General features: G+C 50.8%; 1 protein-coding gene and 1 long non-coding RNA gene across 4 annotated transcripts; one reads left to right on the top strand and one right to left on the bottom strand.

Annotated features, from left to right (window-relative positions):
• Positions 1-4,135: 4,135 nt before the first annotated feature.
• BEAN1 (brain expressed associated with NEDD4 1) lies at positions 4,136-24,180 on the bottom strand. 3 transcript variants are annotated; one of them, XM_084861345.1, is made up of 6 exons: positions 23,963-24,180; positions 15,969-16,043; positions 12,597-12,717; positions 8,479-8,694; positions 7,284-7,389; positions 4,136-6,389 (listed from the first exon to the last, which is right to left on the bottom strand). In XM_084861345.1, exons 4-6 carry the CDS (start codon positions 8,648-8,650, stop codon positions 6,131-6,133), a joined length of 537 nt encoding a protein of 178 aa, XP_084717471.1. In that variant the 5' UTR covers positions 8,651-8,694; positions 12,597-12,717; positions 15,969-16,043; positions 23,963-24,180; the 3' UTR covers positions 4,136-6,130. The 3 variants fall into 3 exon arrangements, with proteins under 3 accessions (XP_084717471.1, XP_084717470.1, XP_084717469.1); XM_084861344.1 differs by lacking the exon at positions 12,597-12,717 and having other exon boundaries at positions 15,969-16,031; positions 23,942-24,180; XM_084861343.1 differs by lacking the exon at positions 12,597-12,717.
• Positions 16,516-18,547, top strand: LOC311609999. Its single transcript, XR_014792890.1, has 2 exons — positions 16,516-16,640; positions 17,908-18,547. It is a non-coding gene; the product is annotated as an uncharacterized lncRNA (long non-coding RNA).
• Positions 24,181-25,773: the final 1,593 nt, after the last annotated feature.

Genomic DNA, 25,773 nt, shown 5'->3' with positions numbered 1-25,773 from the left:
TAGACATTTGCACTATGACCCAGCAATAATGTATTCTGGGATCTAATTTATCTATCTACACACACACACACACACACACACACACACACACACACACGCTTTTCTACAAGAAAATATATATGCACCTGGTTATTTATTGCGGCATTGTTTGTAAATGCAAAATATTGGCAGCAACCTAAAGCCCCATACACACCAGAGTGGTTACGGCCATACAGTGGAGTAGTATGCAGCTGTAAAGAAGGACGAGGAAGATCTTTGTGAACAGATGATGTGGTTTCCAGGACACACTACTAAGTGAAAAATAAGCAGTGTCCAAATGAGCATCTGGAGCATGCTTCCCTTTCGCAAACAAGAGGAGGCCTAAGAAACAGGTGCGTGGGGAGTGCTGGAAGGATAACAGGAACTGCAGAGTGGAGAGAAGGGAACGGATTGCAGGGCTGAGAAGGGAATGGACCCTTTGTATGTATCTTTTGCATGACGCTGACTCCTAGAGCCTCAGTAACGGTTTCACGTTACCCCCTCCCCCAAATGAACAATGAAGATCAACTGGGATGTAGGGGGTACGGAGAATGGGATACAGACACACTGTCAAGCCGTAACAGTTTCACAGCAACCACACTGGCTGGGACAGAAAAACGATACTATGGTTATGGGAGATCATTAGTTGCAGGGGAAGGAATGAAAGGGAATTCTTTGTACTATTTTGAATTTTTTTCTCTAGGTCTAAAATTAGTTAAAAATAACTCCATGAGGAAAAAAAGCAGAATGCAACACTATACATGTTAAAATTCCACATTTTAAATGTACGTACATGTAGGGAAAAAAAGGTTGAAGGAATGGCACCAACACCATAATATTGGGTACCTTCAACGGTGGACATTGTAGTGAGTTTTTGCTTTTGCTGTTGTCATTCATCTGTATTTTCCTTTGATGGTTTTATTTGATGGGTCCTGGGAAACAGTGGTGAACAAGACAAAGTATCTCATGGAGCTTACATTTTAGTGGGGGGAGGTGGAAAATGAGTGAATAAATTTAAAATAGCTTTTGCAGGAAATTCACTGAAGTTGACGTGATGGAGAGATTGGTGGTCAGGAAGGTAACTCCCAGAAGGGACATTTAAGGTAAGGTGACCAGACGTCCCACTTTTGGCGGGACAGTCCCGATTTTTAACAATTTGTCCCATGTCCCGTGGCGTTTTAAAAAAGTCCCGATTTTTGGAAAGAATCTTTTTCAAGGTGAGAGGTGAGGAACCAGAAAGAGAGGGGCTGGGGTGTGGAGTGGGAGGGGCAGAGGGAGCCTGGGCAGAGTGAAATAGGATGAATTCAAATTCCAAGCAAGGTTACAGGCAGAACTTCCTTTTTTTTTTTTTTTTTTTTTTTTTTTTTTTTATAAGAGCCAGCCCCATGTGCACTTAGTGGTTATCTCGATGCTGCCTTGAAAAACAATGCTGTTCTATCCAATTTTAAAAAAGTACACCTGGCATGGTATTGAGATTGTGGGCATATCTGGTCTCTGGCCTACAAGGTCAGACAGCTAAGTTTATCTTCATCATTCTTCAAATGGGCTAAAGCAAACTAGAAAGCAACATTTTATCTAGGAAGAACAGCAAAAAATATTCCAAACAACAGTTTGTTACAGAATGGGGGTTTTCCTTCTCAGAACCTTTAAAAATAACCACCTGCCCCTAAAGCAGCGCAGTCGTTTGGGGTCCGCCTGTGTGTGGTGCTCTTGCGGCTGCTCTGGCCAGATATTTCAATAAATTCTTGCCTGCTTTTTTTTTTTTTAAATAAATCATCAGCCTCTGGTGGTCTTATTTTGAACCCAGGGTTAGATCCCACAACACAGAGGCTGCGAGGTTGGGGTGGCTGAGCTCGTTCAGGGTCCGGAAGAAGCCAGGTGGGCGGGGGGGGGGGGGGGGGGGGGGGGCGGGCGGGGAAGGGGCACGGATAAGCTCGGAAGGATGGTGAAGGACTGAGTTTGGGGCCTGGTGTGGCCTTGGGAGCCCCTGGAGGGAATTGAGCATATGAGGTGTTTTTTTTTTGTTTTGTTTTTGTTTTTTAATTGATTCCAGAGAGAGGAAGGAAGAGGGAGAGAGAGAGAAACATCAGTGATGAGGGGCAGCCAGCAGCCTATGGTGTCCACGGCCATTGCTCCCATGTGAGAATGAAGGCAGGCCAGGCAGCAGGATGGAGAGCCAGCACACCTGCCTGTGCTCTGGGGCCCCAGGGGCCCAGCTGCGCCTAAAGCTGGAATGGCCACGTGGACAATTCAGGCCCATGAGCCCACAACAGCCTTTCTGGTTTAAGTTGGGGTTCTGCCTCCTGAAATTGACTCACAGGATCAGAGCCTGTGAGGGAGTGGAGGGCCTCCCATTCCCAGGGCTGTCTGCCCCCCTCCACCCTGTAGTTCAGGTGCCAGCTTTGCGGCAGGGCATGGACCCGGTGGCCAGCAGCCATAGGGCAGAAGGCTGGCCCCGCCCCCAGCCAGGCAATTGGTCCCGAGAGAGTTCACGTGGGCTTGGGGAGGGGCCACGTGAGGTCAGGCCGTGAGGTCAGGCCGTGAGGTCAGGCCGTGAGGTCAGGCCGTGAGGTCAGGCCGTGAGGTCAGGCCGTGAGGTCAGGCCGTGAGGTCAGGCCGTGAGGTCAGGCCCGTGCCCGTGAGGTCAGGCCGTGAGGTCAGGCCGTGAGGTCTAGCGAAGCAGAGCCCAGGAAGGAAGACTCACTCTCCCACAACGACGCTGCGGGTCCGTCCGTTGCTCACAGCTAGAACCTGGTCAGGCATCAGGTCAGTCACCTGAGAGGAGAGTGGGTGGCCTTGGAGTGTGTATGTGGGACCTCTGAGTGTGCAAGGGGCACGTGTGCGTGTGTGTGTGTGTGTGTGTGTGCGCGCGCGCGCGCACCAAAGCCGTCTAAGGACGCGCACAAAACCGCAGGTGCTGCGGGCTGAGCGGTGCGGCGTTCAGTGGGTGTCAGGGTGTCTCCAGGAGCAGGGGTGGGACCCCCACGTGTGGATGTACAGGGGGCTTGGCCAGTGCAAGCCGCGGACGGCCATACTTTGTACCAGCCCTCGTTCCTCCTCCTCTCGCGAGATTTCTGCTGCTCGTGTGGCGAGCTATGGGTGCCCTGTCCAAAGACCCGTGGGACGCGCTGTGTCCACACACGCCGGCCTGTTGTGACAGCCTCTTATGCCATCGGTGGCAGCTCCCCTTTCTGAAGACTGTGGCGAGAGGAGGCCACCCAGCCTGCACAAGCGTCCCTCCTCAGGACCCCACCCCCCCGGCCCCTGGCAGAGAGGTCAGCCTTGTTTGCAGAAGGACCTTGAATGGGGTGCCCTGTGTGGTCCAGGGAAAGGCTGAGCCCAACAGTCCCCTGAGCCAGTGGGACCCTGAGTGTGTTTGTCGTTGGGACGGGGTGTCAGTGTAGGGCGGTGATGCCTCTACCACGAAGGCTGCTGCAGTCCTTCCCAGGAGGAGGGGCCCCAGAACGCGGAGGGGGCCCCTGAGCCATGCACACGGGTGTTTAGGACAGGGGAGTGATTGTATCGCATACAGAGATGGGGCTCAGGTGGCAGGCTGTGCCCAGAGAGAGATGCTGGGGGAGGGGGGCAGGGGCTATTCCTGAAAATGGAATTCTTGAGTGGGTTAACCCTCACAGGACATCCCAAGGGCGGAAGACAAGTTTCGTCTACAACTCTGAGTGCCCGTGGACTATGGGTTTGAACGTGGGATGACGGAATTTGCTCGTTGTTCAGGTGTAGGTTCATTTGCTTTGGACAGTGGCAGCAGGTGGCCAGCAGGTGGCAGTGTGGGCTTGGAGCGGGACTGATGGAAGCAGGACTCTTGTTAAGTCACTGACTACCCACATACTCAATATTCGGTCCGACGGGAAGATGACAAGGCTTCAGGGGGCGCTCATGGTGAGAGAAGTAATGCATTTTCAGTTTGATGTTGACTCCTGTTTCCTTTCCTTAGAAGTTTCAGATGGCACAGGCCCCCTTAGATACAATGTTCCTTTTTTATTTTGAAGTTTTAAAACAAATCTTGTGGAAAGTATTCATACACTTTCCCCGCACTGACCTCTTCTAGCCCACCCTGCCTCAGTTACTTCTTGCAACGCTTTTATTGAGATGATGTATTTATTTCGAACACGGAAAAGATCCACTTAAGTAGCTTAAATAGCGCTTAATCCAGAAGCAAGAAAAGCTGTTCACCTTCCAACACTGATGAGTACATAGGGGGTAACCCTGCCTCCCCCCCAAAGCACTTTTAAGGGCAGGTAGCAGAAGCAGGATGGGTTTCACCCCTGGAGTGCATATAAAGCTATACAGTACAACAGACAGATATATATTTTTTGCTTGAAAAAAACAAAACAAAACAAAACAAAACACAGTACAAGTAAACCACAAGTGACAGAACTGCTTGTAAACAAGGTCCCTACTCCACGCGGAGCCAGGAGCTCCAGGTGCCGCCGAACCTTTGACCGGATTCCTTTCAGTCCTGCACGGACAAAAATACGAGTTTCTATACAAAATAAAATGCACAGTTGCCATTCTTGCTAGCCCTCTTCTGAAGAAAGGGGGTAGTGAGTTGTTTTAGCCCTTGGTGGGGTGGTGGTGGGGAGACAGAGAAGGGGTGTTTGGTGTTTAAGGATGGGCGAGGGAGGCAGAGTGGACTTGAGGCCTCTGCTCCCTGCCGCTGGTGATGCTGGAGGGACCCTCTTCAGAGATTCCCAGCTGCCCCTCCCTCTGGCGGGCGGGCTGGGTGTGCAGGAGTCTGCTCTGCTACCGGCCAGGACTCTGATGGAAACTGCTGGGCCTCATGCGCCAAGATCGGGGGCCTCTCTACCCCACGCACATCCTTCTGCGGCACCCGGCATCGAGGCCGAGATTCCATCATTGGTCCCCGCGGCGGTGTGAGGGGGCTCGCATTGCCCTATACTGTCTCTGCAAACGCCCCAGAGGGCAGTACCAGAACATGCCAGCTCGATTCCCAAAGGAGCAGCCACCCCAGAGGGCAGTACCAGCTGCTGGGGCCTGGCGCCAGCCCATGTAAACTCGGGCCATCTGGGGGGAGGGGCCGCCCCTGCGTCTCAGAGCCCTTATGTTCCTTGAAGATGCTCAGTCCTGGGAAGTGGCTGGACCCCTCACCACCATGGCACCCCCTCCCCAGGAGCCCTGCTCATCCCTGTGGGTCAGGGCAGGGGCTTCGCAGATAACTGGGCTGGCACCGCCCGGCTGAGGGCACGCGGTGGGTGAGGGCAGAGAGGGCTGGAAGGGCCTCCGGGGTGTGTGTGCCTGAGCCCCGCAGGCCCGAGTCCGCGCCTCGTAAGTGGCAGATGGTGATGTGGCTCTGCCGCCCTGGGCTTGGGAGAGAGGGTCAGTGGGCAGCTGAGTCCCACTGAGACCTGCCCCACCAGCCGGGGGACAGGCAGCCCTTGGAGGGGGTGGGGCAGACAGCTGACCGGCGATGGTCAGGCTGTTTCTAGAGACAGAATCAGAGTGTGGGCGCCGCCTGCCAGGCGAGGGCAGGGGCAAACAGGCCCGGGAGAGGCGGAGCAGGCCTTGGGCCCTTCTGCACCTCTCTCCTCCCATGCTGTCTGTAAGCCATGGCCGGCAGGCTGCGGAGGGGCGGGAGGTGGGGAGAGCTTCTTTTTGAATGGAACCTTCACAGATGAGTTCGCATGGTGCGTGTGAGGGGGGCATCTGTGTATGTGTCTTCACACGTGCGAGGCATGTTTGGATGTGTATGTACACATGGGTATTCAGTGTGTATATGTGTGTGTGTATCAATTGTATTATATGTGTGCATGTAGGAGTGCTGTGTAAGCACAAGAGTTTGTGTGTGTGCATGTGTGTGCATGTGTTCGTGTGTGCATGAGTTTGTGTGTGCATGCGTTTGTGTATGTGCGTGTGATTCTGTGTGTGTGCATGCGTTTGTGTCTGTGTGTGTGTGTATATGTGTGTGTGTGTGTGCGTGTGTTTCTCTGTGTGTGCATGCGTTTGTGTCTGTATGAGTGTGTATGTGTGCATGTGTGTCTGTATGAGTGTGTATGTGTGTGTGCACGCGCTCCCCTGTGTTCCCGAAAGGTCTTCCTCAGCCCCTAGGGCCTGGCAGGACGTGACCTGCTGGCGTTCACACAATCATCTCTGGGCTGCAAGCCCGGCTTCCTTTTGGGGTCGGTGGGCCCTGGGGGCTGCTTGGCTCCGGCTCTGGGCCCGGCAGTGGCAGCCAGCTCAGTGGAGGGCAAGGCGCCCACACAGCCTCGTAAGGGGGCAGGGCGTCCACGGAGACGGTGTGGAGGTCGCTGTCGCTGTCCGTCGGCCAGTAGGGCGGCGGCGCCTCCGTGGGGAGGTACAGCTGAGTGGCCCCGGGCCCCGTGCACTCTTCATAGCTACGAGAGAAGGAAGGGCTCCCTCAGGGCCTTTCCCCAGAGCTGGGAGCCTGCGCTCAGCGACAAGCTGCCTGGCTCAGACCGGCCAGGCCTTTGTCATGGCGGCTCCAGGGACACCTCTCCACCCCCAGAACCACAGAGACCGAGATTCCGGTCCTGACTCCGCCGCGTGTTCTGTGTGAACTCTGCGAGCAGGTCTCCGAGCACAGGCGGCTCAGAGCAGCAGGATGCTGGGGACCTGGGCGTGGGTGGAGCTGCCTGCAGCAGCTCAGGTACCCTGATCTGAAGTCTCTCAAAGTGGCCTGTCCAGCCCCAGGCCCCTATGAGCCTGACGTGTGGGGGCTGAACAGCGCCCTCTGGCGGGAGGGCATGTGCACTGCCCCTCCCCGCACCTGGGAGCAGAGGGAGAAGGGAAGTGGAAGGGCCTGAAGGCCCCCAGAGGAAAGTGAAGCATCAAGTACGAGCCGGAGGGTGACCTGCCGGAGGGTGACCTGCCAGAGAGGACCCAGTGGCCCAGAGGAGAACTCGCCAATGGGACAGGGACGCCCCATGGCCCGAGTGCAATTTGGATGCACTGACCCCCGTCCCAGTGGATGGGCTTTGGGCTTTGGGGGCACAGACGAGGGGCTGGGTCCCGGACCCTCCAGCCCACCCCTTCGCCCCCGCCTGAAGGGGCTAGCTTTTCTCTTCCCTCTTGAGTGTCTCCTGGTGGCATCTGAGGCAGACCCTGCCTCCCCGGGACCTGCTTGGCCAGGAGGGTGAGAGATGGTCACACCCTCTGAGCAGGTGGCTTCTGCATCTCTGCCCCTTGGGGAGGTGTGGCTGTTTCCCATGGGGGGGGGCACTGTGCCCAGAGCCCTCCCTCTCACGCTCTCCCCCCAGGAGGCCTCCTACCTTGGTGGAGCATCCTGGTGAGAGCAGCCTGAGGGTGCGAGCCAGTCTCCCCGGAGGCCGCAGGTGCAGTGCACCCCACCCCTGCAGCGGGGGCGCTCCTGGGAGTCTGCGGGAACAGACATTCGGCCTGGGCCTCAGGCTGGTGCCAGGGAGGGCCCCCCCCCCTTCCCCACTTTTCCCTGTCTCAGGAGAAGCCCTGCAGGCCGCAGGGCAGGCTGCTTCCTGCCCTTGAAGGTCACCTGAGAATGAAATACTGTGGGGATCCTTCCTCTGCTTTTAAACCCCTGGCCCTTCTGAGAAGGAGAGAGAGAGTGTGTGTGTGTGTGGGGGTGGGGGCTGCGTTCTGTAAAAGGTTGGGGCACACTCGGCAGGTGGACATTTCGGGACTGGGCAGCCCAAGAGTTCCCCCCCAGCTCTGTTGTGCGGGTGACTCTGTGACGGGAAAGGTCTCAGGTCAGTTCCACTTGCACTCTGCAGGCTCGTCCTTCATTCACTCGTCATTCAGCCCCTGCATTTATCCATTCACTTATTCATTTACCTACTCACCCCACCCGACACCCCACCTATTCACTCCCCTATCCTCCTGTCCATCTTTCCACCCATCCACCCACCCATCCACTCACACATCCCACCCACTCATACATCCCACACCTATACTCCCCAGCCAGCCAGCCAGCCAGCCATCTACCTCTCCATTCACCCATTCTTCCATCCTCCCATTCAGCTCTCCATCCCTCATCCCAGCCCTCATCCCTTTCTCCAACAATTCATTGATCCATCCCCTCACTCACCCCACACCTCCCCGCACCTCTTCACCTTGTCATCCCCCTACCAGATGACCCTCCCACCCCACTCACCTGTGCCTTTCTCCATCTACCCCTCCATCCCGGCACCATCTGGACCAGCTGTCAGTACAGCCTGGACCGACAGTGGGCAGGGCTGGGGAATAGCCACCTGTCTTCCCTTTACTGGCAGCCCCACCCCGGGTAGACAGCCAAGCTCCTCTCGCCTTGGAGGACATCATGGTGAGCATCTGTGAGCTCTTCCTGATCACCCAAGACCTCAGGATGCCTCCCCTGCGCGCCCCCCCACCCCACCCCCCGACCCCACGGCAGAGCAGCCGCCTCCTCGATGCATGCTGGGTTGCAATCGCAATTGGACGGGAGGGCAGGCCCTGAGAAGGGCAGCAGCTCACCTTGGCCATCCTGGGGGTCTCCACGGTAGTGGCGGTGGCGGCGGGGCGGGTCCCAGGGCTTCTTGGGGTACACGCTGACCAGGATGATGAAGAAGCAGGAGATGGTGATGATAAATCCTATGACTACACTTGCCAACATTATAGGAGACAGAGACACACTGCTGTCCTCCATGTGCTGCAGTCCGGCGTAGAAGTGGATGGTATAGTTGGGCCAAGCTATCGGGAGCAAAGAGAGAGAGAGGATCCTGAGCCGGGGCACAGACCCGGCCACACCCTTTCCCCCTCCATCCCGCTGCCCTGGGAGGCACGCATCCCTGGCTCAGCGGAGGAGGCTGAGGTCAGGACCAGGCACCCTCTCCTGGCTGCTTTTCCAGGGCGGAAGGGCGCGGAGTTCCGAAGGAGCCTTTGGTAGCACCATCTGACCTCCCCTCCGCTCCTCTGAAGTCTCTGGCCTAGGACGGTGGTGAGCAAACTGTGGCTCACGAGCCACATGCAGCTCTTTGGCCCCTGGAGTGTGGCTCTTCCACAAAACACCACGGCCCGGGCGAGTCTGTTTTGAAGAAGTGGCGTTAGGAGAAGTTTAAGTTTAAAACATGTGGCTCTCCAAAGAAATTTCAATCGTCGTCCTGTTGATATTTGGCTCTGTTGACTGATGAGTTTGCCGAACACTGGCCTAGGAGCTCAACTAATGTGGGGATAGGAGAAGGGAAGCCCAGAGAGGGCAGTGGGCTTGCTCAGGGTCACACAGTGAGCGAGTGAACCCAAGACTCAGTGCTAGACAAGGACTCTCCTCCCCGGAGACTCAAGGTCATAGGTCAGCAGGCCTTCACCAAGGCCTTGGGAAGGGCTGGGGGGTGCGCAGGAAGATGGAGAAAGAGGACCAGCTTTGCTGGCCTCCAACCATGGCCTTCTGCCTCAGCGGTGACACCTAACCTGGGGACTCCGGGGCAGTCAGACAGGCTTTGGCTGTGGGCCACAACTGCCCCAGACATGCGGTGCTTGGGGTTGGATCCGGTCAGGAAAGGCTTCCTAGAGGAAGTGAAGCCGGGAGGCATTCTGGGTAGGAGGAGATTGGGACAAAGGCCCAGAGGTGGGGAGGGACTCCTGGGAAGGGGTGTGGCGTGGTGGGAGCACGGAACAGTTCCTCAGCGTGTAATGCCCGGACCGTGGATTCCTGAAGACATTCCGGGGTGTTCGGGAATGAGCCCTTTACCGCCTACACCTCCCAGATGCCGTAGGAGCCCTGAGTTGTCTTGGGACCCAAACCAGCGTCAGTCCAGGTCTTTTCATCACCAACATCCGTATCCTGAGAAGGTGGATGGCCCCAGGGTCCCCTGGAGAGGAGGGTCCCTCCTCGGCCACCTTCCTTTGGGGAGACCCCGAGCTCCCCATCAGAGCGGACCTGCACCTCAGGCTCTGGCGACATAAGACACAGATGGTCATGGATTCAAACCCTAGCCCTCCCTCCAGCAGGTGGTGCCCTCTGAGTAATTCACATTTCGGAACCTCTGTGGCTTCATCTGTAGACTGGGAGCAGCGACCTCTGCTGAGAACGAATGAAGGCACACTGGCTAGCAGGATGCCCGTACCCAGTAGGCGCTCAATACATAACAGTCAAAGCTGCACATAATACCAAGAGACCTCAGTGTGAAAGGCAGAACAGTGAAGCTTTACGACCTCAGGTGTCTTAAACAGGACACAGAGGTACCAGCCATGAACCACTGGCATGTTTGGAGGTAGGCTTTCTAAATATATCCATCAGCTGCAGCCTGCCCCGGGTCACTGGAGAAGGCTTACCAGGGAGGCATCTGTCTGCACAGGCGTCTGGAACTGGTTCGGGGATCCCAGGACGCCAAAGGGTCCTTCTTCACTTCTCTGGGCAACCATCCATTTTTCTCCATTAGCCGTACCGCGCTAATAGGTCTGCTCTTTGGGGAAAACCCAAGAGAGCAGCCGCACCATCCATTACCGCCGTTCGCCGTCACACAGTGTTAACGGAGTGTTAACCATGTGCCTTGCGGTGACGTGGGAAATGAATTTTGAAACCTAGCCCTCACGGTCAAGGAGGGGACCTAGCACAGCCTTTCTTCAAGTGAGTGACAAGGAGGATGCCCTGCAGGGTTCCTTTCCGGCAGCCGACAGGCAATGTGCCGTGTTTGCCCAGGCTGTCTTCTCACGAGGACTCACATTCCCCGTGATCGCCTGTCTTTCGGTTTGAGTTGCTGCTGTAGTACTGCCCACCCTGCAGAGTCTTTTGCAGACAAAGTATCGTGCTTGGCGACTGGATTAAACTTAGAAACAGACCCTCATTCAGGTTCTTCTTTTTTCCCCCCTTTTCTTTTTAAATCAGGTTTTTGCATTCTACTCTAAATCAAAGCCAGTGTGAGACAGAGGGAAAATAACCGCGTAGACCTTTTCTCTTCCGGCCCGGGTCACCAGCTTGCCATCCCCAGTGCTCTTGTGACAAGACAGGGCCTTTCATTCATTCATGTGCACTTACAAATACCCTACTGCAAGAGAATGTGCTGAGATTGAGCAGAAACCGGTCCTGTTAAACCAGGGACTGAAGTCCAGCCACTAGGGTGGTTATAGAAATTAGCACGGTGTCTTTATTTAATGCTCAAGGTAATTTATAATTGAAAAGAATTCCAAGAACACGCCGCAGGTTTCTGAATCTACCAATTCCGCTCTACACTGCATGTCGTCTGGGAATTGGATAGTCGTGCTGTTTTAAATAATTGGGTTTTACCCGTGGTATGAACGGCAGTGTGCTGGCATCAAACAGGTGCCACTGATCGTTCTACTCCTTCACAAGGGGTAGCGATGCCACAGAGCTACTGTTTTCATTGTGTATTAGAGAGTGTTGGTGACATGCTGGGCACTTACAGCCACATGTGCTCTGAGAGTCCTTAAACTATTGAGATCATTGTCGATGTCTTAAAGTGTGGGAGGTACCTTTCTGACTTGAAAAAAAACATGAGATTTTGGAAAATGTTTAAAGTGTTTTATGAGCAATCCTTTCAATCTCATTTAACCTAGAACCTGAAATTTCAAAAATAGACAAGACCTCTTGAACAAGGCTGCCATTCCAATGGAAAGGTGCCCAGCTCGGCTATCATCGTTATAAAGTTTTAATCTTGGAGGAGAAGTAGTAAAGCCCTCGTTCTTAGGAACTCCAAGAGATTGTTCCACAATCCTATCTTCTGTATTATTGCCTGTAAGGTTTAAAGTTAAACACGAATAAAGTAAATAATTATTCATAACACTTGATAAATGTTATATCTAAAAACTGCAGAACATCTGTTAATACACAGATACCATTATGAGAGTGAAAAGGCAATCCAAAAAGAGGGAGACATTTTCCACAGTAATGCATCCAACAGAGGACTGGCATTCAGCATGTAGAAAGAATTCCTATAGATCAGTAATAATCAGATCTAATAGAAAAATGGGCAAGAGAGTCAGACAACCGCTTCACAAAAGAGGATAGCCAAGGTGCTAACCCATATTTAATCTCCAGGGGAATTCAAATGAGAGCCACAGGGTGATATCTCTACCACCCCGCAGAATGGCTAAAATGAAAAAATCCAGACAATACCAAGTGTTGGCAGAATGTAGATAGAGCAGCTAGAGCTCTCAGACATGGCACAGTTACTCTGGAAAACTGTTTAACTCTAGCTATTAAAACGAAACACACACACACACACACACACACACACACACACACAGAAATTGTACTCCTCAATGGATTGCATTCTCCAACAGAAATGCACCCATATATTCACCAGAAGCCGTATCCTAAAACTGTGCAGTTCAATATGGTAGCCTCTAGCCACATGTAGCTAGTAACGTTAATTAAAATTTTAAATTCAGTTGCACTGGCCACATATCAAATGCGTGTGCAGTAGCTACACATGCCGGCGGGGGGCTATCATATTGGACAGTGAAGACACAGAACATTTTCATTATCATAGAAAGTTCTATTGCACAGCAATAGAACATTCTAGAACATGACCTGGAACACACACACAGCGGCACTACCCATTCACAGCCCCAAACCGAAGACTGTTCAAATGCCCACTAAAGTAGAATGGATACGTGATTTGTGGGATACTCACACAATGGAATACTACATGGTGATGAGAGTAAATGGTCCACAGCTATGTTCAGTGGTATGGGTGGATCTCATAATGGAATGCTGAGCAAGGAAGCTGTGAGTTTTACCGATGACTTGTGCACCTTTCAGAAAAAAAAAAAAAAAAAAAAAAGGGAAGGAAAAGAAATCCCTGATTTGTAGTGTTTGTCAATGCCCCGGGTGTAAATACTCCCACCATGGTGGACTTCATGCTGACTACCAGTGGTTTAACAACAGCTCAGGAAACTCCTGAATATTTAACTATAGACTCTTGTGAGCTGGTATTTCTAATAAACAAACAAAGCAACTCCAGAGAATCCCTGGAAAAGGAACTCCTTAGTCCTTGCTGCAGGTGTTCAGTCTCCCGGAGCCTTGGGACCCGGAGCGGGCCGGACTGCAGCAGGCCGGAGGGGAAAGGTTTGCTGGCCTGACTGTCCCCTGCCTCCACGCGAGGCTGAGGGGCCGGTTGTGACAGCTTTCTTCTAGGATGAACAGTTTCAGTTTCAAAAGAGGGCCGATCCTTCCCCGAGAACAGTGGGCTCCGTGTGGCATCAGGCTGGGCGCTTCCGAGTGTTAGCCACAAACGTGTTGTGTGACCTGGTCAGCCCCATTCTACACCTGAGTGTCTGCGTCTGGTGTTGGGGTAGATTCTCAGGGCAAATCCCAGGGGGCCAGCTGGTGACCTCTTATATCCCATCCTGTGCCCGTGCTGAGGTCTGACAAAAGGCTGGCACTGCTGAGAACCTTCCACATGCTGCCTCGCAGTGCCTAGCAGCCAGCTCCACTCTCTCTGCGGTACGTCGAACCTGGCATCAAATGGAAAGGCTGGCACGACTGCTTCCATTTTACAGATGGGCACATCGAGGTTTCTGGATGTTCGGTAGCTGGCTTCAGATTCCACAACCCGTGTCAGTGCCAGGTTGTACTTGAACCCTAGCACTGCCTCCCACGTCGCAAGGGAGACCCAAGCCCACCCACCTGCTCTGCCAGGCTGCGGTTGCTGCCAGCCTGTGTGTAGTGTGGGAGATGCCCCTTTCTTGCCCCAATCCCCTGAGCTCTGACCCTAGTCGTTGGTGCTTGTTTTTCCTTCTGAGGACCTTTCCCCTTGCCCCTCCCAATGGGCAGGGGGTCGGGCTGTGGACACTCAGAGAGCCCCGCCCCGAGTCTTCCAGGTTTGAACGGGAGATCTTGGTAGCTTCGCGTGTGCCGAGCAGGATCATCTGTGAGCTAAGAAAGGTAAAGCAATCCCCGTTGGGTGTCTAAATTCCCAGAGCAGGCCTAGGTCTGGCAGGGAGGCCTTAAAGCCCGCTCTGCGTCCGTTCCAGAAATGTGCGAGGCTGTCAGTGGCATCTTGAATCATTCGCTTGTCGGTGGTTCAGTAAGCACGTATTTCCAGGTTGGGTCCGAAGAGAGGGCCCGGACTGGGGCACAGTCAGAAATGCCAACCTGCTGACCCAGTTCGGAAATCCCAGGATTTCCTCGGGCAGTCGGCCGGGCTGGGGGTGTTGGAGGAGAATTGAGGGCCACCCCCAGGTTTCTGGCCCGAGAGTCTGAAATGTCTGGTGTCCCAAACCAGGGCAGCAAAGTCAAGCAACAGCGGCTTGGAGGGGAAGACGAAGACTTCGGTCTGGGACAGAACTCACGTGGGGGTGGGGGTGGGGGGGGGCTTCTCAGGGGAGACAGGCCAAGGAAGGAGCCAGAAACTCAGGCAGAAGCTGGGGTGGGGGTGGGGGATAGGGCGGTGGAAGCTGCCCCTTAAAGCAGTGAGGATGAGGGGGTCTGAGTGAGTGAGTGAGAAGGCCAGGGGCCACGTTGGAGGCCTGGGGGCGGGTGCAGCGGGGCCATGAATGAATGGTCCGAGCCCAGATGGCCAGAGGTGACCCCTGGGGGCTCAGAGTCATGACAACATTGAAGTGACCAGCAGGGTCACAGGTAGCCAAGAACTGGAAATGCTGGGAGGAACTGGGTGATGCAGCAATCAATGAGGTGTTGGGCGGGGGAGCCGGAAGGGCGCACGGTGAGCACTGCGTGTACAAGTCCGGAGAACAGGGAAGGCGTTGGGTCAGACAACGTGGGAAGAGCTGGGCAGAAACGGAGAGAGATGACGGGGGAAAGGGTAGTCCCAAAGCCCCCAGCAGCGGGCCTGCCATTGCCTGGGACCCGCTGCCGATGAAACCTGAGCGGACCCCCACCTGCAGGCAGATGGGAGCAGAACTGCTCTGGCTGAAGCCATGGGGGGTGCAGGGCCTAGGGCTCTGCCCACCTGGGCCCCCCTCCCCCCCTCCAAGGAGTGCCACCACAGCCCTGGAGCCCTCCAGACGTGGGCATGCAGAGGGCTGTGGGGGACTCTACGAGTGCAGATGGGCAGGGCTTTGAAGGGCCTGGCTTGACCCCAGAAGATTCCGGAAAGCCCTCCACACTCTGCCCATCTCCACTCCCAGTGGCTCATAGGGGCGAGGACATGACCCCCTCAAGCTCTCTGTGGGCGGATGTCCGTGGGCTCTGCCGTGCCCCCGAGTGGCAGCCTTTCCGCCTGGCATGGGGCTTGGACTTGGATTTCCCGATAAGGCACCACAGCCGTGGTGACAACAGTAACCAGAATGCATTGAGTTCGTACTGTGTATTAGCAATGATCTTCTTAGTTCTTGACCTGAGCCCTCCTTGGGTGGCCAGAATGGGCACCCCTACCTCCCCAAGCACCCCTCTTTGCACAGTAATCCCACTGCCAGCTTATTCCCCTGGGGCATGGGCCTGGTGATCCCGCCCAAACAGGCTATGCCAGCGTCCCCTACCCCCTGCTGCTACAGCCCCTTGATGTTCAAAGATTTAATAATTAGGAAGAAAGACCGCAACCCCGAGCAGCGGGACATGTACCCAGTGGTAGGAATTTGAATAGACAGTGGTGAGTGGGGTGAACCTGGGAGGGGAATGATGGCAGGTAGATAAATGGGGCGAAGGTGGGGTCCCTGATTCCACACAGACTCACAGTCCCAACTCACCCAGGAGAAGGGACGGGAGGGCGTGCTTCACCAGATGAAATGGATTAGGAGACGAGGCCTCCCCGTGGGGATGCACCAGGGAGGGTTTCCTTAGGACAGTGAATGCCAGGGAGCGTGTTCTGTGCCGCCCCAGTCCCGTGAGATGCTCCTTGTGGTCAGTTACATTTGGGAAGACCACTGGGCTTGCTCATTCCTACGGAAGCCTTATAACACACATCACCACATTAAAGGCTCTGAAAAGTCCAGCAATAGCAAAGCCTCCTTTTCCCATGCTCATTTGGTTATGGAAATTTTAATATATATTTACTAGAGGCCTGGGGCACAGATTTGTGCACAGGACGCAGAAGGAAACTTACTGTGGCAGCCGCCTCTGAGAGACATCTTGGAGCAGAAGGGTGAATGGATCCGCCCACACGGCTCTGACTCTTCACCTGCAGAGACAGAAACAGTTCTCCTGACTCATGAATCTGTGAGATCCCACTGTCTCAGTCATCTGCAACAGGCCATGGCATCCTGGGCATCTTATAGCTGTTGGGTCTACATGGACCCTTAAAGACCGGCCCAATGTCCTCATTTTAAAAAATTTAATTTAAAACAATTTTTAGAATTATTTTTATTTTTTAAAGTATATTTGATTTTTCCTCCCTTTTACAGAAAGGAAGGGTGAGGGATAGAGAGTTAGAAACATTGATAAGAGAGAAACATCAATCAGCTGCCTCCTACACACCCCCTCCTGGGGATGTGCCCGCAACTAAGGTACATGCCCTTGACCGGAATCGAACATGGGACCCTTCATTCTGCAGGCCGACACTATCAACTGAGCAAAACCAGCCAGGGCTAGAATTATTTAAAAATCTTTATTGTTGGGACGGGGAAACTTCGCCATCTTGAGAGGAAGATAGGATCGTGTCAGAGGCCTGAATATCCACAGCCGCAGTGACCACCAAGCATCTGTGACCCCCAGAACGCGGATCCCAGGCGGTGCGAACACCTGGCTTCGCAGAAGTGCCCCACTGCTTGGCGAAAAGGTCAGATTTTGCGGGGAGAGGGTGGAGAGTGCTTGCGGCGAAGACAAAAAGCCTGCGTGCACAGAGCGCGAGTGGAAGCTGGAGGACAAGGGCAGTGATTACAAGTAGAAGCCCCAGCTGTTGGGCGGTTGTCACCCGTGAAAGTGGACGGGGCTCCTAACAGGGGAGATATCTAAAGAGCAACACATTTGGATCTGGCTCGGAGGGATATCAGAGAGTTGCGGGAGATTGCAGTTGCTCGGACCTGGCCCCTTCCCCCCTCCGTAGTTCCTGCTTCAGAGAGGACTGGAAAAAAAAAAAAAAAAAAGCTGGAGAGGCTAGAGTCTGGGAAGTCAACCTAGAAACACTGCCCCCAGAGGTTAATTCACAAATTGACTCTAGTGTAATAAAAACAAAGCAAAACCTGCCTAAAAATCAGGACTGGACCATAACAATAGAGGAAGAGAATGACCTTCATTACTGCAAATTTTACTTAAATTTTTTAAATTTTATTATTTTTCTTTAATTTTTAAATTTTTGTTTTTTATTTTTGTTTTCATTATTTGCAACGTTTACTCAAGAAACTATTTTTTTCTTTTTCCTTACTTGATTTTATCTTTATAATTATTACATTGTAATCAACATTATTACTACTAATTTACCTTTTTCATCTTATTTTCTTTTGTTTATTTTAATTATTTTTATTTCATTTGATTATATATATATATATATATATATATATATATATATATATATATATATATTTATTTATTTCAGGATTACTGTTCTACAGTCTTTATCTATCTTTCCTTCTCCAACGCTTTATTCTATCTCAACTCTATCTTTATACCTTCACCCTCTTTCCGATCTTTTCCTTTGGTACCCCGTTTATCTTAACCCTTTCCTGCTCTAGATTTTCCCCATTCCTTCTGTCTACCCCCTCCTAAAATTTCACCCTACTTGTATATATCTAATTTCCAACTACCTGCTCCAAGCCTATTCACACCTCCCTCACAGTTGTCCTAAAAACAAAACAAAACAAAACAAAAAACAGTCTTTCTCTCTAACTCTTTGAAGTTGTATGTTGAATGTTAACTATACTGAAGTTATATGCTTTTTTTTTTTTATAAGATTGATTTGCCTATGCTTTTTGTTTGATTGTATGTTTTTGTTAGCTGGGTTCTAGTCACCCTTATTGGTGGTTATTAATATCGCAAACACATTTCTATTCAGTGCCTTGTGTGTTGTACCTGGTTGTGTTGTATTTTGTGCCTTTAAATCAAAGCAGGAGAGAGAGAACTACACAACCAGACATCCTAGATCATGGGGAGACCAAAAAACAGCCCGCATATGAAAGAAAAGCAGGCTTCACCAGAAAAGGAAGTAAACGAGATAGAGGCAAGCAACCTACCAGAGCAAGAATTCAGAGTAATAATCATAAGATGGCTAAAAAGAATGGAAGACAAATTTGACAATATGTGTAAGAACCAAGAGGAAATGAAGAAGAACCAAGAAGAAATGAAAAAATGACATTGCTACTGTAAAGAACTCAATAGAAAGCATTAAGAGTAGATTAGAAGAAGCAGAGGACCTCATCAGCGAGCTAGAAGACAAGATGGAAAAAAATACCCAATTAGAACAGCTTCTGGAAAAAAAAATTAAAAAACAGGAGGAAAGTCTAAGGGAACTTTGGGACAATACAAAACAAAACAATATTAGAATAATAGGGGTTCCAGAAGGAAAGGGAACTGAGGAAGACATGGAAAATGTATTTCAAGAAATAATGACAGAAAACTTTCCTGAGATAGAGAAGAAAAAACCCACACAAATCCAAGATGCTCGCAGAGTCCCAAGCAAAATGAACCCCAGAAAACCGACTCCTAGGCACATTATTATTAAGCTGGCAAACACCAACGACAAAAAAAGAATTTTAAAAGCAGCCAGAGAGAGACAGAAAGTTACATATAAAGGAACCCCCATCAGACTAGCAACTGATTTCTCCACAGAAACTTATCAGGCCAGAAGGGAATGGGATGAAATATACAAAGTCATGCAAAGGAAGGGTCTGAATCCAAGAATACTGTACCCAGCAAGGCTATCAATCAAAAGTGAAGGTGAAATCAGGAGCTTCACAGACAAAAACAGACTAAGGGAATTTATCTCCACCAAACCAGCAATGCAAGAAATGCTAAAGGATCTACTGTAAAATTAAAGAAATAGAAAGCAAAGAAGGAACACAGGGGTATAGAATAAAAATGGCGTCAAATAAGTATTTATCAATAATAACTTTAAATGTAAATGGACTAAATGCTCCAATCAAAAGACATAGGGTAATGGATTGGATAAGAAAACAAGACCCATATATCTGTTGTCTACAAGAAACCCACCTCAGAAAAAAAGATGCACACAGACTGAGGGTGAAGGGATGGAAAAAGGTTTTCCAGGCGAATGGAAATGAAAAAAAAGCTGGGGTAGCAATACTTATATCTGACAGATTAGATCTCAGAGTGAAGGACATAACAAGAGATAATGAAGGCCACTTCATAATACAAAAGGGAGCAATCCAACAAGAAGAAATAACCCTGGTAAATATATATGCACCCAATATGGGAGCACCCCAATATATAAAAAACTGCTGGAGGACATTAAGGGAGAGATTAATAGCAATACAATCATAGTAGGAGATTTTAATATCCCACTGTCACCCTTTGACAAATCATCTAAACAAAAAATCAGCAAAGAAATATCAATCCTAAATGACTTGCTAGACCAGATGGAATTAATCGACATCTTCAGAACATTCCACCCCGAAGCCACAGAATATACATTCTTCTCAAGCGCACATGGGACATTCTCAAAGATAGACCACATTTTGGGACATAGGCAAAGTCTCTTCAAATTCAAGAAGATAGAAATCATATCAAGCATCTTCTCAGATCATAGTGGCATAAAACTGGAAATTAACTACAATGAAAAAAATTCAAAGAAATCAAACACATGGAGACTAAACAAGGACTGGGTTACCAAAGAAATCAAGGAAGAAATTAAAAACATCCTGGAAACAAATGACAATGAAAACACAACTATCCAAAATCTATGGGACACAGCAAAAGCAGTTTTGAGAGGGAAGTTCATATCCTTACAAGCCTATTGCAAAAAACTTGAAAAAATGGTAACAAATGATCTAACTCTACAACTCAAAGAGTTAGAAAAAGAGCAACAAGAAAAGCCCAGTGTAAGCAGAAGGAAGGAAATAACAAAAATCAGAGCACAGATAAACGACATAGAGACCAAAGAAACAATACATAAGATCAACAAAACCAAGAGCTGGTTCTTTGAAAGAATAAACAAGATAGATGGACCTCTAGTTAGGCTAACCAAGAAACAAAGAGAGAGGACCCAAATAAACAAAATCAGAAACGAAAGAGGTGAAATAACAACAGACCCCGCCGAAATACAAAGGATTGTTACAAAATACTACGAACAACTCTATTCCAACAAACTGAACAACCTGGAGGAAATGGACATATTCCTAGAAAAATACAACCTTCCAAAACTCAATCAGGAAGAATCTAAAAATCTCAATAGACCAGTGACTTGGGAAGAAATTGAAACAGTCATCAAAAAGCTTCCAGCAAACAAAAGCCCAGGGCCAGATGGCTTCACAGGAGAGTTTTACCAAACATTCAAGGAAGAACTAAAACCTATCCTCCTCAGACTATTCCAAAAAATTCAAGAGGAAGGAACACTTCCAAACTCCTTCTATGAAGCCAGCATCACCCTAATACCAAAACCAGATAAAGACAACTCAATGAAAGAGAATTACAGGCCAATATCCCTCATGAACATAGATGCCAAAATCCTCAACAAAATTCTAGCAAATCGGCTCCAGCAGAGCATCACAAAGATCATACACCATGACCAAGTAGGATTTATTCCAGGAATGCAAGGTTGGTACAATATCCGCAAATCAATAAACGTGATACATCACATAAACAAGTTGAAAGATAAAAATCATATAGTCATATCAATTGATGCAGAAAAAGCATTTGATAAAATCCAACACCCTTTCCTGATAAAAACCCTCAACAAGGTGGGAGTACAAGGATCATACCTCAACATAATAAAAGCTATATATGATAAACCCACAGCCAACATCATACTCAATGGGCAAAAACTAAAACCATTCCCTCTAAGAACAGGAACAAGACAGGGATGCCCACTATCGCCACTCCTCTTTGACATAGTACTGGAAGTACTAGCCATTGCAATTAGACAAGAGGAGGAAATAAAAGGCATCCAAATTGGAAAAGAAGAAGTAAAGTTATCCTTATTTGCAGACGACATGATATTGTATATAAAAAAACCCAAAAGTCTCCGTTAAAAAACGTAATTGGCTTAATAAATGAATTTGGCAATGTAGCAGGATACAAAAATAATGCCAAGAAATCTATGGCATTTCTATACACCAACAGTGAATTTATAGAAACAGAGACTAAAAAAGCAATTTCATTTACCATCGCACCAAAAAAATTAAGATACCTAGGAATAAACTTAACTAAGGAAGTAAAGGACCTATACGCGGAAAACTACACGACACTGAAAAAAGAGATAGAGGAAGATGTAAACAGATGGAAGAACATACCATGTTCATGGATTGGTAGAATCAACATCATCAAAATGTCCATACTTCCTAAAGCAATCTATAGGTTCAATGCACTCCCCATTAAAATACCAACGGCATATTTCACTGACCTAGAAAGAACTCTCCAAAAGTTCATTTGGAACAATAAAAGACCCCGAATAGCCACAGCAATCCTGAGAAAGAAGAGTAAAGTAGGAGGGATCTCAATACCAGACTTCAAACTGTATTACAAAGCCACTGTTCTCAAAACAGCCTGGTACTGGCACAAATCACTATGCTCAATTAATATTTGACAAAGGAGGCAGGAATATACAATGGAGTCAAGACAGTTTCTTCAATAAATGGTATTGGGAAAATTGGGCAGACACATGCAAAAGAATGAAACTAGATCACCAACTTACACCATTCACAAAAATAAACTCAAAATGGATACAGGACTTAAACATCAGACGGGAAACCATAAAAATACTAGAAGAATCCACAGGCAGCAAAATCTCAGACATATGCCAAAAGAACTTCTTCACTGATACTACCCCTAGGGCAATGGAAGCTAAAGAGAAAATAAACAAATGGGACTACATCAAAATAAAAAGCTTTTTTTACAGCAAAAGAAACCATCAACAAAACAACAAGAAAGCCCACTGTGCTTCTAGTATTTTTATGGTTTCCCGCCTGATGTTTAAGTCCTATACCCATTTTGAGTTTATTTTTGTGTATTGTGTAAGTTGGTGATCTAGTTTCATTCTTTTGCATGTATCTGTCCAATTTTCCCAACACCATTTATTGAAGAGACTGTCTTGACTCCATTGTATATTCGTGCCTCCTTTGTCAAATATTAATTGAGCATAGTGATTTGGGTTGATATCGGGGTTCTTGATTCAATTCCATTGATCTATATGTCTGTTTTTGTGCCAGTACCAGGCTGTTTTGAGAACAGTGGATTGAGATCCCTCCTGCTTTACTGTCTTTATATCTGACTTTTGGTTTGTTAGTTTATAATGTTCTTTAATATCCATAAATGAGTGAGGCCATGTGGTATTTCTTTTTCATTGACTGGCTTATTTCACTCAGCGGGGAGAGTAGGGAGATCTGGGGGAGATAAGAGATCAACCGAAGGACTTGTATACATACATATAAGTACAACCAATGGACACAAAACTCTGGGGAGGGAGGGTATGAATGGGAGGGGGGGCAAGGTTAAAATATGTACACAGATAATAATTTAATTTAAAAAAATTAAATAAAAACTAAAAATAAAATCTTTATTGTTGAAAGTTTTACATATATCCCCTTTTCTTCCCCATTGACTTCCTCCAGCCAGCCCCCCCCCTCCACCCCCCTCTGTCCCAGGTCTTCAGCTCCCTATTGTCTATGTCCATGTGTTATGCATTGCTGCGCTGCTGGCGTGTTCGGGTTCCCGCGGCTGTCGTGTTCGGGTTCCCGCGGCTGGCGTGTTCGGGTTCCCGCTGCTGTCGTGTTCGGGTTCCCGCGGCTGGCGTGTTCGGAGCTGTGCTGCTGGCGTGTCCCGGCTCGGCGTTTGCCCGGCTGGCGCGTTCTGGCGCATTGGAGCGACTGGCGCGCTCGCGTGGGGGCGGGGGCGGCGCTCGCTCGTAGAAGGGCGTGGTTGGGGTTTCTATGGTGCCCGCCTGCCCGCCCTCCCTGGCGCGCATGTGCAAAAACGACCCCCAGTGCCGCAGAAGAGGTGAGCTGTGGAAAACACCGTTCTTTAAAACAATTTTTAAAAATTTCTATTACATTGACTTTTTAAAATATATTTTATTGCTTTTTTTTTTCCCCCCCAGAGGGAAAGAGAGAGGGATAGAGAGTTAGAAACATCGATGAGAGAGAATCATCTCTCTACCCTACCCTACCCTGTGCTCAGAGCATGCCCAGGTCCCTGAAGGCATCTGACTGATTATTGACAAAGACGGAGGGTGAAGCTCAGAGCCCATGACCTTTCCAGCGTGGTACCAGGAGGGCCGGGTCCTGCGTGAGCCAGGCTCCAGCCCCAGGAAGGCCTGGGGGAGGGGGATGCAGCCATGGGCCCGCGAGGGGGTGGGTGGGCAGCTCCGTGGTTTGGGGTTGCGCATTGCGCGCAGTCAGATGGGAGAAACCCCAACGCCCCCTCTCCCACCCTTGGTCCTGAGACACAGGAGCGGGGAGGATGGGGGAGGAGGGAGACCTGGGGGGAGGGGAAGGGTAGAGGGGGGCATGGCCTGGGTGACCCACACGTCGGAGGGTTAAACTCCGCAAAGCCCAGGTCCCCTTTCCCCTTCCACCCAGACCCAAAGTGCACCCTAGTTCTCCCTTCGTGGGTAGATGTTAAGGTATCCTCTCTCCAAACGACGACGGCGCGGGGCCAGGGAGGCTGGCTTATGCCTCTAACGCGGGGTGGATGCTCGTCTGGGACTCAGGCAGACCCCTTCCTTCCCCGCGGCCCGATGGCGGTCCGGGTGGCCTGCACAGGGGCACCGGCCAGGAGTCTGCGATCCTTAGGGATGGCGTTCATTGGGGCGCGCTTCGGCTCCACTTAGCTCTCGTGCCCGCCCTCCCAGCGCTGAGCTACCCCTGGGGTTTGTAGGGGTGCGGGGCCGCTGCAGAACGGGGAAGGGGGTGGGGGTGGAAGGGGGAGTAAAGAGGGGCCGGGACCCCCCTCCTGGGGCCTCCGCGGCGCCACCCCAGGCCTCAGGCTTCTTACTCGGTTGGCTGCTTCCTCTGCCCCGTGCGCGCTGCCTGCGGTGCCGGCCTCAGCTGGGATCCCCGCTCTGCTTCGCGGAGGCTCCGTTCTGGCGTCGCTGGGCGCAGGGCTCCCAGGCCAGCCCGGCGTGCAGGGGCGGGGCGGGGCCGGACGCGTGGACCAGCTGCCTGTCTCCCCAGTGGAGGCGGCGTGGGCCCCCTGGCTGGCCCTGCCGCAGCCTCGCCCGCAGAGCCCGCGATCTCGCCCAGCCGCCCCAGCCCTTCCTCCCTCCCCCCCTCCCTCCCCGCAGCTCTACAAATGGCTGTGCGCCCCCAGCGGGCCTCCGCCACTGCGCTGCCACCGCCCGCAGGGCGCCTTCGGGAGGCCGAGAGGTGCGCGAGGCCAAGGAGCCAGATGTGTGAGGACAGACAGATGTGTGTACAGAATGACACACAGACTGCAGAGAGCAGAGGACACACATATAGATCTGTGCAGAGAAAGCTAGAAAAATAATACTAAAGGGGGGAGGAGGGAAGGAGAAAAGGCATGTCAGGTTCCCTTATTCAAGACCCTGAGAGATGTTTTCTTTTATTCTGGCCCCATCCCTAGCACACATACCCCCCCCCCCCCCAGAGCCCCAGATGGAGCTGGCATTCCCCAGCCTGAGGCCCACCCCCTCCCACAGTCGGGGAGGGCAGGAGGCAGAGTCCAGAATGAGCAGTTACCAAAGGAGGCTTGGAAGTGTCCTCACCCACCGAGGCCCTGCCATGCAGGCCCCTCTGCCTCCACCCAGGGAAGCCGGAGGCACACCGACTGGCAGAGCTGCGGTGCCTGAGGTTTGTTTTCTCCCCCAGAGCCTGCTTTGCCCCCACCCTTCCTGCAGGGCCCATCAGCTACAGGGCAGTGGGATTTGTTGTAAAGATTCTTGGCCTGGGAGGTGCCTGGAACCAGGGCGCTTAGGGATGGCACCGTTTAATGCTCCAGGACTGGCTAGGCAGAAGCAGGATGGGGCAGGGTAGGAGAGCCGGCTTGGACGCTGAGGCTGGGGCCCCGGAAGCCAGGGGGGATGGTGGGGTATATTGTGACCCTCAGGAGCTCCAGGATATGGAAGCCAGGGCCAGCTGCTCCTGTGATTGGGCTTGAGGCCTGGGAGTCTTCTAGGAAGAGGAGGGCGTGATGACAGATCTCATGGATCCCAAGGGTTAGACAACTATGAGTACAGAGAATAGGCCCTTCAGACAGGAAAACTGAGCTCAGAAACCAGGATGAGTGGGTTCCATTAGCAGGAATGGCAGAATAAAGAGACCCTCTCTTCCATAAAAGCAATGGGGACAGTGGAAAAATTGTCAAAATCACATTTTCAGAACCTTGGAATTAATTGAAGACGTAACCACAATTTGGGGAGTGTCTATTAGGAAAATGGCTAAATCTTGGTATGCACAGTGAACTTGAGTGTGTTTTAAATTACCCTAGTTTCACCCAGACGGCATGGCATGGTGGCTGAGCATCAACCTATGAATCAGGAGGTCAGTTCAATTCCTGGTCAGGACACATGCCTGAGTTATAGGCTTGATCCCCAGTAGCGGCATGCAGAAAGGCAGCTGATCAATGATTCTCTCTCATCATTGATGTTTCTCTCTCTCCTCCCTTCTCCTTACCTCTCTGAAATCAAGAAAAGTATTTAAAAAATTACCCTAGTCTCATCTCCCTTTCTCCAACCTGGTGGTAGTCTTGAAATTCAGTGGTCCCACAATCACAGTGAAAATAAGCAGCCTAGCAACTATCAGAAGGGGAGATCAAAGCCCAATGCCCAGATAATTTTCTTAGAAGAC

The sequence above is a fragment of the Pipistrellus hanaki genome (genome assembly GCF_964339955.1).
Source record: "Pipistrellus hanaki genome assembly, chromosome: 15".
Classification (NCBI taxonomy): Eukaryota; Metazoa; Chordata; class Mammalia; order Chiroptera; family Vespertilionidae; genus Pipistrellus; species Pipistrellus hanaki.
Note: the sequence above shows the minus strand (reverse complement) of the source record. Positions and strands in the feature narration are given on the sequence as shown.